At 51.8% G+C, this 14,067-nt stretch overlaps 1 protein-coding gene across 5 annotated transcripts in view; it reads left to right on the forward strand.

Annotated features, from left to right (window-relative positions):
• FBLN2 (fibulin 2) overlaps positions 1-14,067 on the forward strand; it is a 99,153-nt gene that overhangs the window by 66,209 nt on the left and 18,877 nt on the right. For 2 of the 5 annotated variants that reach the window (XM_005886622.2, XM_014533641.1), the window contains 7 exons: positions 714-825; positions 2,222-2,351; positions 6,089-6,269; positions 9,495-9,704; positions 10,326-10,439; positions 11,019-11,120; positions 13,287-13,427. In XM_005886622.2, coding sequence (XP_005886684.1) covers positions 714-825; positions 2,222-2,351; positions 6,089-6,269; positions 9,495-9,704; positions 10,326-10,439; positions 11,019-11,120; positions 13,287-13,427 — 990 coding nt within the window. The remainder of the gene's footprint in view (positions 1-713; positions 826-2,221; positions 2,352-6,088; positions 6,270-9,494; positions 9,705-10,325; positions 10,440-11,018; positions 11,121-13,286; positions 13,428-14,067) is intronic. The other 3 variants (XM_014533638.1, XM_014533640.1, XM_014533639.1) reach the window with 3 other exon arrangements.

Consider the following 14,067-nt stretch of genomic DNA (forward strand, 5'->3'; position numbering starts at 1 on the left):
CACAATGTTATTATATTTTCTCAGTAGCAATTCTTTGTCAGTTGTAGACATTCCAAAAATGTCTCCTAAGTTGTCAGCAATCTATTATATTTGTTCATGGAGGTTTGTTATACGGAGAATTTTAATTTTGAGGTGGTCAGATTCATCCATTAGTGTATGGTCTGTGCTTTTGAGTTTTAAGACGTTCTCCCTGCCCTCGACTCCTCCCATCCCCCCCAGTCACTGGGATTCTCTCTGTTAACTTCTTAGCTGAGTTGTAAACTTTCCTTGCTGCTGCTGTTGCTTTCTTATGCCTTGTCCTGGATTGGTGACTTAGGTCAGGCTCCTTAGAAGCAGAGCCTGAGTTGGGGTCCTTGTGCACATGCTGGTTCGGGGAGGTGCAGGGAAGGAGCTGGACAGTGCTCCTGATCCCACAGGGAGCTCAAGTGTGAGTGGCCCCACAGGGCTGTTGCCTTTGTGCTCCCATGATACTCACTGACTGGCTGGTCTCCTCCCAGTCCCCACTTCTGTGGGGCCAACTTAACCTCCCAGGCATTTCTCCAGAGGAGCTTGCAGTTGTGTGCTGACAGCCAACATGCAGAGGGTGAGTTACCTACCCAGTAAAGGGGGTGTGGACAGGTACCAGCAGCATCTGCTATATTGGTTGACCCTAGATACTTTGGAATTGTATGCCTCCAGTAGGGTGGTGACTCTGCCCGTGTTGCCACCCACAGTCTCCACAAAGGACCTGATCGAGACTTGCTGCGCAGCTGGACAGCAGTGGGCCATCGACAATGACGAGTGCCTGGAAGTCCCTGAGAGTGGCGCTGAGGGTGATGTCTGCAGGTAGGCGGGCAACCTGGGGCAGGCAGAGTTGCCCATTCACCTTCTCCAGATCCCTGCTTGCCTTGGACTGTGGGCCCTGACAGTGCAAGGTGAGCACATGATTCACCTGCTTCCAGGTGCTCAAGGGTGATTGGATATGGCAGCTGTGGCCCAGTTGGTGAGGCTTTCTGCAGGTGCAGAGAGCCCAAGACTGGACCCCAAAGTAAACTAGCCACATAAATTCATAGTGGGCCTGATGCACATAATCAGGAGTGTACCGTTTGGAACAAGTATTAAAGGACCATTGGCACCCAGGAGTAATTGTGTGCTTCTCTAACTGCTGGGCAGGGCTCCACCCACACAGGTTATACTCACTCAGCTTTGAGCTGGGGAGCTCAGTCCTCTTTCTCTCCCCGCTTTGCTACCCTGGAGTCTCTAAAAGGGTGGCCTTTCACCATCCTCTTCTACTGCCTGTGCTGATTGTTTCTTCTGTCTCTGGTATCTCAGCAAAGGCATCATTTACACCCAGGCCAGCCTTGTGCCAGGCCTGGAAGACGTGTTGATCAGCCACTCACTATTTCTTTTTTCTAGAGACACCATCTTTTCCAACCTACTCATTTTTCCAGACAAAGGAAGACAAGGTTCAGAGAAGTAATGTGATTCACCCAAAGCCATACAACTCATTGGGAGCAGGGCCAGGAGTAGACCTCATGTTTCCTAATGTCCAGCTCACCATACCTCCTTTAGAAACATTTAAATACTAACCATGTCCCTTTCCTTTTCCTCTGTTGTCCACCAATTTGGGGCTATTTAGGAGTTAGAACATGCGCCAGTCACAGTCCTGGAGTTTTGAGCTGAGTAGCCCTTATAAGTAGTGCATGCTTACATTCCTATTGTAATGGGAAACTCACTGCTTCATGGCCAGCTGGTTGTCACTGGATAGCCCTCCCTGGGACATGCTCTTCCTCAAGCAGAGCTGAACCCTGCTTTCCCACAACCCCTGCCTCTGTGTCCTGGCTCTGCCCTCATGCTGCTGGCTCATCAGCTGCCTCTGTCCCAGGGCAGCCCTACTGAGATTGGGAGGCTTGACCAGGAACCCTGTAGGCTACGCTCCTCCATGCCAACCAGGATTGGGTCTTCCTGTCTTTCTCGGCCCCATGTGGAGTTTGGAGCGCTAATTCCCCTTTCTCATTGGTCAGGACACACAGCACTGAGACCGGTGGGGCCCAGGCCTAAAGTCTTCTTGGTTAAGGAGAAACAAACCCATGTGACTCAGAGGGGGATGTGCTGGCCTTGCCAATGCATCTGCCATCAGCACTGCCCTGCTCATATGGGCTTCCCTTCTCTGAGCCTCGGTTTCTTTCCCTGGGAGGATGGGGTGGGTGCTCAGGTCGGGCTGAGGGCACTTCTGTTGCAGGACAGCTCAGAAGCACTGCTGTGCATCCTACCTGAAGGAGAAGAGCTGCATGGCCGGTGTTGTGGGGGCCAAGGAGGGCGAGGCCTGTGGGCTTGAGGACAGTGACACCTGTGGCATCTCCTTGTATAAGGCAAGTCCGACTGCAGCCTTCGTGGCCTGAGAGTCTTTGAGGACTGGGGTTTGGGTTCCCCTGTGGGACTCCACAGTGAGGGTGACCCTCTCACATGGGTCAAGGGTCTCTTCATCTGCATAGAGAACATCAGCAGTTATTATATTGACCTACTAATTCACAAAATATTTACTGAACACCAGTGTATGCCAGGCCCTATTTTAGGCATGAGGGATGCAGAAACGAGTAACACAAAAATCCTTGCTCTCTCTGGGTTTTCCTTCTAGTCAGGGAGACAGATGGAGATCAAGATGAGTATGTTAATGTTCAGTATATTAGAAGGTGATGGTGCCAGGGAGGAAAAACTGAAGAGAGGATAGGGACAAGCTATGTCAGAGATTGGGAGGTTCCGGAGTTTCATCTGCAGTGGCTGGAGATGGCCGCACTGAGAAGGGGATGTTTGAGTAAAACCCTGCAGGAGGAGAGGGGTGAGCTGTGTGGACTTCTATATGGGAAGTATCTTCTAGGCCTGGGGTGCAGAACATCTGGCCCGGGGACCGTATAAGGCCCACAAAAATCTTTTGGTCTGGCCCTGCCAAGGCATTAGGGATGAGTTAATTAAATGTTTTGACCAAATATAGCAGACTAATTTTTAAGTTGATAATTTTGTATGGCTTTCAAATGATGTTATAAATATCTGATGTCCCTTGGCAGAAAAAAAGGTTCCCCACCCCTATTCTAGGCAGAAGGAACAGCAAGTGCAAAAGTCCTGAGGCAAGTATATGCTTGGCATGTGTGAGGAGCAGCAAAGAGGCCTGTGTGGCTGGAGTGCAGTGAGTGAGGAGGGAGTAGTAGGAGCTGAGGCCAGAGAAGTGATGGGGCAGACCCTGTCCAGCATTATAAGGATGGTGGTTTGCTCTCAGTGAGGTGGGAGACACGGAGAGTTTAGAAGGACATTATCTGGGTCCCTTCTGCAGTAGTGGGGACCGAGGGGGTTCTTCTCCATGGACAGTGTGATCAGGATGGAATCAAACCTCACCAGGCAGTCATGGAGCAGAGAGAAGAGGAGGGCACTTCTAGCAGAGGGAACAGTGTGAGCCAAGGTGCAGAGGCAAGAGCCTGTGGCAAAGAGGTACAGGAGCAGGGGGTGGGGGGGGGGGGGGGGCTACCAGGAGTTCTCTGACTCTTACATGAAGGACAGTAACTACTGTTGTGAGATATTTTGGGCTCCAGGCTGAAGGTATGCAGGGCCCTGAGAGGGATTTACAGAAGACCAATTAGTGTGCTAGGGCTCACGTTGGCCTCAGGTGGCAGGTCTAGGGACGAGATGTCAGTTTGGCTGCAAGTAATGGAAACCTCCCTAAACATTGCTTATTCTGTCATATGCTGGTGGTTGCAGGCAGCCAGGCCAAGACTGACAGAACGAGTGGCTCTGTGGTCTTCAGGGACACAGGTTTGTTCTGTCTTGTTGCCCAGCCAACTGGAATATGCTGCCTCCTGGTCCAGAATGGCTGCTTGAGCTCCAGGCACAGGCTGGAAGGATGGGGAAAGAGCCCCTCTTTAAATTATTTTTCATTGTGCCAAATACACAGAATGTAAAATTGACCATTTAATTACTTTTTAGTGTATAGTTCAGTGGCATTAAATACACTCACAGTATTGTACAACCATCACCACCATCCATCTCCAGAATTCTTTCATCTTCCCAAACTGAAACCCTGTCCTGTGTAACACTCACCCCCATACCCTTTCCCTCCAGCCCCTGCAACCACGCTTCTACTTTCTGTCTCTATGACTGACTACTCTAGGGACCTCATATATATGGAATCACAGTCTTTGTCCTGTGTGATTGGCTTATTTCACTGAGCACAGTGTCCTCCAGGTTCACTTATGGTGTTGCAGGTGTCAGGATGTCTTTTCTTTTAAAGTTGAATACTATTCCATTACATGTATAGAGCACATTTTGTTCATCCATTCATCTTTTGATGGACATTGGGTTGTTTCTACCTCTTGGCTGTGTGACCAATGCTGCTGTGGACACAGGTGTGAGAAGAGCCCCTCCTTTGAGGACAGACAGTACTTCCACTAACAGCACATTAGCTAGAACTTAGGCCAGTGGTCACACCTAGCTGAAGGGTTGCTGAGAAATGTAGTCTTTATTCTGGAGAGGTCGCATGCTCCACTGAAAATTGGGAAGAAGGGAAAGCAGACACTGGGGGCCAACACCTGGCTGGTTGTGCAGCAGAGGACGGGGCAGACTAGGGCAGTGGACAGTGTCAGGAGTGTTACCAAAAGAGATGTTTAGGAGAGAGTGTAAGGAGTTGAAGAGGGGTCACAAGCTTGGATGAATAATAGGGACATTTGGAGGAGGGTGACATTTGGGAATTGATTTGGACTTTAATTTTTATCATGGTGGGTTGATTTTTCCTAAAAACAATTGATATTAGGGAGAGGACTTTGGTGACAGGAAAGTTTTGAATCCCATTTTTGTCTGTATGTTTGACCCTGAACCAGCCTTTTTTGAGCCTCAGCTTGTCCATCTACAAAATGGGGATAATAATGTATGTCTTATGGGGTGATTGTGAGCATCAGAGGTAAGACAAACTGAGTATTTATTAAGTACATGGTGGGTCTTGACTAAGTGGAAGTGGCCACTATTGGGTGATGCAGGTCTGGAGTACCAGCTATTGCTGTGTAACAAACAATCCTGAACCAAGTGATTCATGACTGGCTCATCTCATGAGGTAGTTTTGCTGACCTGGGCCATGCTCAGCTGATCTTAGCTGAGCTCACTTATGTGTCTGCTGCCAGCTGATGGCTCTACTGGCACTTTATGATTTAGGATGGCTGCAGCTGGATGACTTTTCCCTACTCTATGTGGTCTCACAACTTGTAGCAGACTAGCCTTGGCTTGTTCAGTTAGTGGCGGCCAGGGTTCCAACACAGGGAATAGAAGTGTGCAAGGCCTTTTGAGGCAGAAGCTCAAAACTGGTATATTGTAACTTCTATCTCATCGTATTGGCCAAAGCAAGTCGTGAGGTGCAACCAAGAGGTTAGAAAATAGTCTCCCTTTTGATCGGAGGAACTGCACTATCACATTGCAAGACAATGGACACAGGGAAGAGGACACGATTGGGACTATCAGTCAACCACAGTAGTTTAAACAATTGAAGATTTTTTTAGAGGTGAGCAGTCCGGGACAGGGGTGTAGCTACACAGTGTCTTCAGGAACTCTGGCTTCTATTTTTCTACTCAGTCATCTTTAGCTTTCCCTTCCATCTCGACAGTCACTTCATGTCCCAAGATGGTTGTTAGAACTCCAGCCACCATATTTGTTCCAAAAAGGAGGAAGGGGCATGTGAAAAGGATGTGCTTTCAAGTTGAGTCAGCCCCAGTTCTAGCTTTCCTGAAAGCGCTACCCAGTGGTCTCCTAGAATCAGTTGCTAGCAAAAACAGGGTGGGAGGAGTGGATGTGACGGGCTAATTTGCAGTTCTTTTCATAGAGGCCATTGATTAATTATTTCAAAAGACTTGCATTAGCCCTACTCTGAGCCAGACATGGGGAATGGAGAGCACATACTGGACCGAAGAAACAAGACAAGCTTAGTTCACTCTCATTTATTAGCTCCTCTGCTGAGCCTGACCCAGGATGCTTCCCCGGAGGCTCTCAGTGAGCCTCATAGGGGCTCAGAGACCCAGGGGAAGGCAGGTGGGCTCTGGGGGCCAGGCTGTAGCAGTAACTGCATGTCTCCCTCCAGCAATGCTGTGACTGCTGTGGCCTGGGGCTCCGTGTGCGGGCTGAGGGCCAGTCATGCGAGTCCAACCCCAACCTGGGCTACCCCTGCAACCACGTCATGCTTTCCTGCTGTGAGGGTGAAGACCCCCTTATCGTGCCTGAGGTTCGCCAGGCTCCAGAGCCTGAGTCTGCACCACAGAGAGGTGGGTGTTGCCTCACCCTGAGCCAGGGTCTATAGGATGGTTGGGTGAGGGGGAGAGAGCTTTTGGGGCTTCTAGCCAAGGCTGGGTGACCCTGACCTTCTGTGGAGACTCTGGGTCCACGGCCATTATAGCGTGGGGCACAAGTTCTGCACCACATAGTTCCTCAGTGGCTGCTAAGAATGGACTGAGGCCTGTCATTTCCAAGATGGTGATTTCATTCAGTTTTCCAAGTACCAATCACTTCACCCACTGAACTACCAACTGCCTACTACCTATCACCTTCCATTCTCATCCACGCTTTTATCCATCCATCATCTCACCTATCTCCCACCCATTCTCTGGTCTATTTCACCATCCATATCTCCACTCACTATACCATTCATCTACCATCCCTCATCTATCCATTCTCACATCCACTCATCCATCCATTCATCTCCCCCACCCATCTGCTTACCTGTTTGTCTACCCATGCACTCACACATTCATTTACTTATCCACCTGTTCACCTACCCATCTGTCTGTCCATCCACCCATCCGTCTGTCTGTCCATCAGTCTTTCCATCCGTCTTATTCGTCTGTCTGTCTGTCCATCTGCTCATGTATTCACCACCCCCAAATCTTTCACGTATCCATCATTCACTTACCTTTGTTCATCATCCTCCATTCCTCTCACCTATGCCATTCTTGTGTCCTCAGGGAACAGGGTATAATTGGTATGGAGAATGCATTTATAAATGTTGCCCCACCTGCCTGGTCAGCCCCTTCAGGCTAGCACTGTCTTTTATGTCTATATTCTCAGTGCCTGGCCCTGTGCTTGTCCCAGAAGAGTCACTAGCAAATGACTAAATGAATGATGGGTTTGTTTGGCAGCCCCCCCTTCACCACCAGACCATGAGTTCTCTGAGGGCTGATCAGACCTGTGCCCTTACCCTCTCTATCCTTACCTGGCACTGGTCCCCAGAAGCCATAGGGGGACCAGTGTGTGTGTGGGGGGGGGAGGAGGGAGCTCTAGGTACCAGTGTGGGCCCTGGAGCCTGCGTTTGCTCCTGCCTGAGGGTCAGGAGCCAGGTCATAGAGCTTCCAGTCCTCAGTGTCCCTGGGGTCTCCTCCCTCATTTGCCCTCCATGTGCTGTGATTATTGTTTCAGCTGCCAGGTTCAGCCTCTGTCACCCTATCTAAGACTATCTCTTAGGGCCATTAGCCTTCTTTGTGCCTCTGGGACAGCAGGAGCCCAATCAAGGTGTGCCAGTGAGTCAGCAGGTGTTCTTTGTGGAGCTGGGCCTGCAGCCCTGGGTGGCCACTTCTGCAGATGTTCATACATTCTGCCTTGACCAGCCAGGGACCAGGTGCCCAGGAAGGTTCCAGAAGCACTGGCCTAGCCTTTTCTGCAGCTGTGTGGACCATCTGGGGCACCTGTGGGTCCGTCCTGGGCACTTCAAGGATTGGGAATGAAAATCCCAGAGGTGGTCCTATCATCAAGGTTAACGTGTGGCCCTTGGAGTCCAGCAGACTGGTTGGAATCCCAGCTCCACTGTTCTCCTCAGCAAGTCATGGGCCTTCTTGGAGACTTTGTCAGACACAGATTCTGCTCTCCACCTCACTCCCTGTGGGGAGGGATGGCAGGATGCTCATCAAGGGCTTGTGATTCCTTACCCTGTTACTGTCACCATGTTTTCATAGTCCAGATGAGGAAGCCTCACTTCGCCCTTGTGCAAATCGGGTCCTTGGCATAGTTGGGACTACCAGTAGACTCCTGTTTTTGACCTGGACTCTGGTGTACTGGATTTGACCAGACCCAGTCATCCCTGGGTCTCTGTCTTGATAATGCAAGACAGTGGAAATCTGGGCATGGGAATTAGATGCCTGCTGTCCATGAGAATAAGATGCCTGCTGTCCAAAGTCAGGGGTTCCTGGGAGAAGACCTTGTGTCCTGTGGGTACAAAGTTTGCTGGATGTGATGGTGGGCCCAACAGAAACCTGGGTCTCCCAGCAGGGCGGGGCAGTGGCAAGCATATAGAGGGTGGACCAGGCCAAGGGAAGCTGACAGGACAGAAGGATTGGCCAGCCTCACCAGCCAGCATGGGCACAAAGGCTGGCCAGTCCAAGGAAGTGCCACATGATGAGGTTAGATCTAGGGGCTGCTTGAGCATGGGTGTAAAGGCCAGGGTAGCAACCATAAGTCTGATTCAAGGTAAAATTTGGGAGGAAGTCCAGCTTCAGGGGTCAGAGGGTAGACACGGGGCCAAGAAGGGTCCAGAGCCAGAGGTTCGTGTTTCTCTCCTTCAGTGACTAACTGGTGGGTAACCTGGGCCTCAGAGGACACAACTGGCAGGTCAGATCAACCTGGTTGCCAGTCCTGCTCAGGTGACCTTGTGGAAATCAATATGCACCTCCAAGCTTCAGCATCACCGCTGCTGGGGGGATTATTGTGAGAAATGTGCTGAGGAAGCAGGCTGAGCATGAACCCTGAAGCATGGCCAACAGCTTGCCCAGCAGAGCTGGGCACAGGGTCATAGGGCTGGAACATCAGCCATCACGACCCGCCTGTAGGTGCCAGGCCTGGCCTGATTGGGCCGGAGCTTAATGTAAATGCCTTCAATATGAAACATGTTCTTCAGATGTGAGCATATGCAGTTGCTCCCTTGAGGGGCCTGGTGGCCTGGTGCTGGCAGACAGAGTTGGGGCCCCAGGCTGACATGGAGCGTGGAGGGGTTTCTGGCCTCTCCCTTTTCCATGACTGTATATCAAGAGCTTTCTAAGGCAGCTCGGCCCTAGAAACCTTCTCTCCCACTCTCACCGGCTCCCCAACGCAGCCTGGAAGGCATGGAGAGACCTAGTGCTATTCAACGTGACACAGCTGGGAAAGCCCGAGTGATGGTTCAGATCTTAATCTGATGGAATCCAGGTTTGGGGCCCTTTCTGTTGCTAGGTGTTGTCCTCCCTGATGTCCCTGAGGTCAGAGGTCTGAATCCTGTTTATCACTTTAGCCAAAGCTTCCTGAGGGCTTTTGTGGACCTGGCTCTGATGGGTTCACTCTTATTGCTGAGGTTTGTCCACCCACCCATCCTACATCCATCCATCCACCCATCTTTCATCCATGCACGTTGCCTCATCTGGGCACGCAGAGTTCTGATGAGGACCTGCGCTGATTTTCGGGGGGCCTGAAGTCTCAGCCTCCTGCTGGGGCCAACCCAGCTCCCATCATGAGCACTGACTCCTGCCCAGTTTCAGAGGTGCAGTTGGGGAGCCGGGAGGCCCTGTCACTGGGCATGGAGACTGAGCTGCCCAATAGCCTGCCCGGTGATGACCAGGATGAGTGCCTGCTCCTCCCGGGGGAGCTTTGCCAGCACCTCTGCATCAACACTGTGGGCTCTTACCACTGTGCCTGCTTTCCCGGCTTTTCACTGCAGGATGACGGCCGTACCTGCCGCCCAGGTAAGTACCTGGATAGTCCGGGGCCAGGGCCGGGGCTGGTCTTGCCAGGCATTGTGGCATTCCAGCAGTGGGGACTACGGGGTACTTCTCCCGCCACCCCACATATTGGAACCTGCAGGATCTGGGGGCCTCTGGCAGTGGGCTTTGTGAGGCCAGGCAGATAGGCTCCTCTCCAGAACTGTCTTCAGGGTACACCCCAGTGCCCTGTTCTGGGTTCGGGTGCAGAGCTAGGACCCAAGCCACAGAGACTCCCATCAACCTAATCTGTGTCCCCATTGTGGGGCCCATGGTGGTTAAGCCCCAATAGGCAGCCCAGGAGGTTGCCACTGCCCCCGGTCTGGGAGGACTTTCTCTCTGCCAGCTTCCAGGGATAGATTTGTCAGTCTAGAAATGCACTCCTCTTCTTCCTTGCCTCCTCTGTCCTAAATATCATACCTAAAGTGAGATTGCTACCTAATGTACATTGCTCCCTGAGCCTCAGTTTTCTCTCCTGTGAAATGGGTGGGGGAGGATTTAAATGAGGCAATTCCTGTCAAGTGCTGGCATGGGGCCTGTTAGAGCCTGTGTCCTGGCTGAAGATGTGAGACAGACCTTCCCTCCTATCTGCTCTGCCTGGGACAGACAATGGCCCCTCACAGCCAGCGGCTGCAGAGGAGTCTGCACTGAGGTCAGAACCCTCCCAAGCGGCCCCCAACACCATCCTGCTACCACGGCCACAACCCAACACCTGCAAAGGTAAATTGTGTCTGGGGGTGGGTCTGGCCATGTGCAAGATGGGGTGCTTCTGCTTGGGGGGTTGGTTGGTCTTGCCTATCAGAACTCAGTGTAGTTGAGAAGGTGAGAGTTGTGGGGAGGGTCAGCCGGAGTGAGAGAGGATATGGAAATAGAGGACAGCCTGGGCGATTATAAGTGACCCCAAGCAAGCCATTTAGCTACTTTTTTGGTCTTAATTGCTGTGAAATTGAGAGGATACGTTCTTGCTTGTGGAACTGTTGTGCAGATAATAATGTGTAAAAGCTCTTTTTTCTGCTCCTCTCTTTCTTGGTCCTGCTCTCTACATCTGCTCTGTATTCTCTTTCTCTCTCCTCCTCAATCCCATCCCTGTTTCTTGAGGGAAGCTTTAGTGTCTGAGTGGTGGTGGTGGTGGCAGGACATCTAGTCCATTATCTCAGACACAAGCTGAGGTATGAGCCAATTTAACAGTGAACTTGGAAAAGGGGGCAGGAGTGAGGCTCCTTGGCTCCCAGTCCCTACGCCTGTAGGTTAGAGTCAGAAGTGATGAGCCTGCTCTGATTTCTGTGCATTTCCTCTCAGACAATGGGCCTTGCAAGCAGGTGTGCAGCATTATTGGAGACACAGCCATGTGCTCCTGCTTTCCCGGCTATGCCATCATGGCGGATGGTGTGTCCTGTGAAGGTGAGTACCATGCAACCTGAGTTTCCTGTGGTCAGGGCCCCAGGGTGAGATCGGACAAACAGAATGAGGGAGGTGGTCCGGATCTAAAACTGGGAAGGTTAGTGAGGGAACAGGTTTGGCTGCGTTGATGAAGAGCCCCAAATAGCTTACCCAGAGATTCCTCTCATGTCGCCATGCACAGGTGTTCGTGCAGTCTGGGGTGGACACAGATTGGCCAGGACCCCACACCTCTTTTGTCATGTCTGCTGCTCTCTAGAGCAGTGCTTCCCACCCTTGCGCCAGCTGGAAGCCTGGCGACAGATGGATCCTGAGAGTTCTGTAGAATCCCCAAGAGCTTCACCCAGTAGGTCTGGAGTGGGGCCTGAGAATTTGTATTTATCACCAGGTCCCTGGACCACACTCCAACTGCTCTATCCTTGAAGGTTGCCTGTCTGCATGACCAAAGTCTATTCTGACCACATTGTCCCTGTTCCAGCCATGGGTGGAGAGAGGGAGTGCACATCCAATTACTGTAGGGCAGGACCTGGAAGTGGTATTCACCCCTCCCATTTGCCTCTGATAGGGGGCAAGACTAGGGAGTAAGAGTCCCAAATGGATGGCGTGTACTCAGTTCTGTTACTGAAAGCAAGGAGGGGACAGTGGATGTTGGTGACAGTTAGCTACCTCTGCCATGAACAAAGGGGTTGAAGAGGTTCCAAAAGCATGTCTCTTTCATGCCTTTGACCCTGCTGGTCTGGATCTTGTCTCAGTGGGGCCTCTGTCAGCCGGCCTTCCTCCTGTGAGATGGGGCATTGGGCCCAACACCTGCTGGGTGGTTTCCACCGTGAATGGTGCCTTGGGAACAACCTGAGAGGCCTCAAGACTGCACCTCTTCATGTCTGGAGTCAGGACAGACATGGAGCAGGCACATGGTCTAACATACACTTCAGTTCAGGTTCAAGTTCAGGAGAGGTGTCCCTGGTGGGTTTCGGGGGTACCAGGATTAAGTCTGTCCAGGAAAATGCCCACATCCCTGCCAGAAGTGGAAACCCATATCTAGGCCCTTGGCTGAGACAGTTTTCTGATGTGTATGAAAACCATCCAGTGCCCAGAGAGGACAGGAGACATGCCCAGGGCACACAGCATGGTGATGACTGGCAAGCCTTGATCTCAGGTGGCAGGGTCAGATCTCAGGTGCCTTCTGGGCTTTGTTCCCCATCTCTTGGGGTCTTGAAGCCAGGATGTGTCTCTCCTGGGCTGGGATTCCCTTGGGTCTGGCCAGGCTGCAGGCCAGTGTCTGCGTCTCTCCAGATCTCCCTCCTCTGCAGAGTCCCTGGCAATAAAGGCTGTGGGTTCCAGGCCAGAGGTTGCAGACAGGCATTTTGAGGGTGCAGTTTTAGCCAGCAGGGGAGTCCTGCTGGGCTCTATCCTATTTAAAATAATCAAATGAGTTCCCAACCATGAAAACCTCAAGAATTTTTTAAAATGTCCAGATTTCCGTTTTCTCTTGAAACTTTGTAAAAACTGCCTACTAGGGTCCCACAGCTCGGTCCCTCTGCAGTGCCTGCAGAGCCTCCTCTGGCTCCTCCTCCCATTATGTTGCCAGCCTGACCTCCGAGCACTTGAGTTTGCAGCCCCTGCTTGTGTGGCCCCCAGGCTGCCTGTGGAGGTGAGCACCTCCAGGATGTGGGGGCAGACAAACTGCATCTGCCCACTTCGACAGTTGGCAGGCAGGCTGCTTACCCTCTCTGACCCTGACCTTGCCACCTGTCCTTACTGGGATTCCAGCTTTGACTGTACAAACTCAGACTTGGGCCCAAAGCCCAGAGCCGTGGTCGGCAAACTGCGGCTCGAGAGCCACATGCAGCTCTTTGGCCCCTTGAGTGTGGCTCTTCCTAAGCCTTAGGAGTACCCTAATTAAGTTAATAGCAGTGTACCTACCTATATAGTTTAAGTTTAAAAAATTTGGCTCTCAAAAGAAATTTCAATCGTTGTACTGTTGATATTTGGCTCTGTTGACTAATGAATTTGCTGACCACTGGCCCAGAGGTACCACTGATGGGCTGGGAGGTACCCAGCTGTGCCGCCCCTCTCTAGGCCTCAGTTTCCCTGTCTGTGACTGGATGCTCCATGACAGGCTATGCCCTCTAATGGCCCTTCTGTTTTTCCTTCTGCGGCTGTCACTAGACCGAGACGAGTGCCTGCTGGGTGCTCACGATTGTAGCCGGCGACAGTTCTGTGTGAACACCCTGGGATCCTTCTACTGTGTCAACCACACAGTGCTCTGTGCCCAGGGCTTTATCCTCAACGTGCACAGGAAGTGCGTGGGTAAGCGAGAGCCCCTGCTGCCGCTCTGCGCCACCAAGCCCATCACACGCTCCAGGGCCTGCCCTCTGCACTTGAGCTCTCAGCACAGCTGGCTCCCCATGTCATGTCCTGCGTGTCCTGGTGTCCTGTCCTGTTTCTCCACCGACGCCCCTGGGAGGCTGCTTTCCTTAAGGACCTGCCTGAGAGTCAGAAAACTCTAATTGATGTATGACTTGGCTGGATCACTGGAAGAAGGAGGTCAGACCTGTGGGCAGCAGGAGAGAGTGTGTGAAGCCTGGAGGCAGAGGCCTGGGTATGAAGCAGGACCCTCTAGTATCCCTCTGGCCTTGGATAAATGACTTCCATTTTCCAAGCCTCACTTGGTTCATCTCTAAAAACAAGGCACTGAGGGCCCCGATCCTCCTCAGAGGTTATATTACCTTGTGTGTGGTGCAGCGGAGGCTGGGCATAGTGACCACGTGATGGCAGCTGCTGAGATTGCCCTTAGATGTATCCAGACTCCCCTCCAGAGGTGAATGGATGAAGCTGGATCTGAAAGACCAGCTTTGCACCCCAGCTTAGTGTTCATTTGCTGTGTTACCATGAGCCATGGGGCTCTCCTCTGAGACTGTTTCCTTCCCTCTAACCTCAGAGCTTGGAG

Source organism: Myotis brandtii, unplaced genomic scaffold, assembly GCF_000412655.1.
Source record: "Myotis brandtii unplaced genomic scaffold, ASM41265v1 scaffold995, whole genome shotgun sequence".
Taxonomy (NCBI): Eukaryota; Metazoa; Chordata; class Mammalia; order Chiroptera; family Vespertilionidae; genus Myotis; species Myotis brandtii.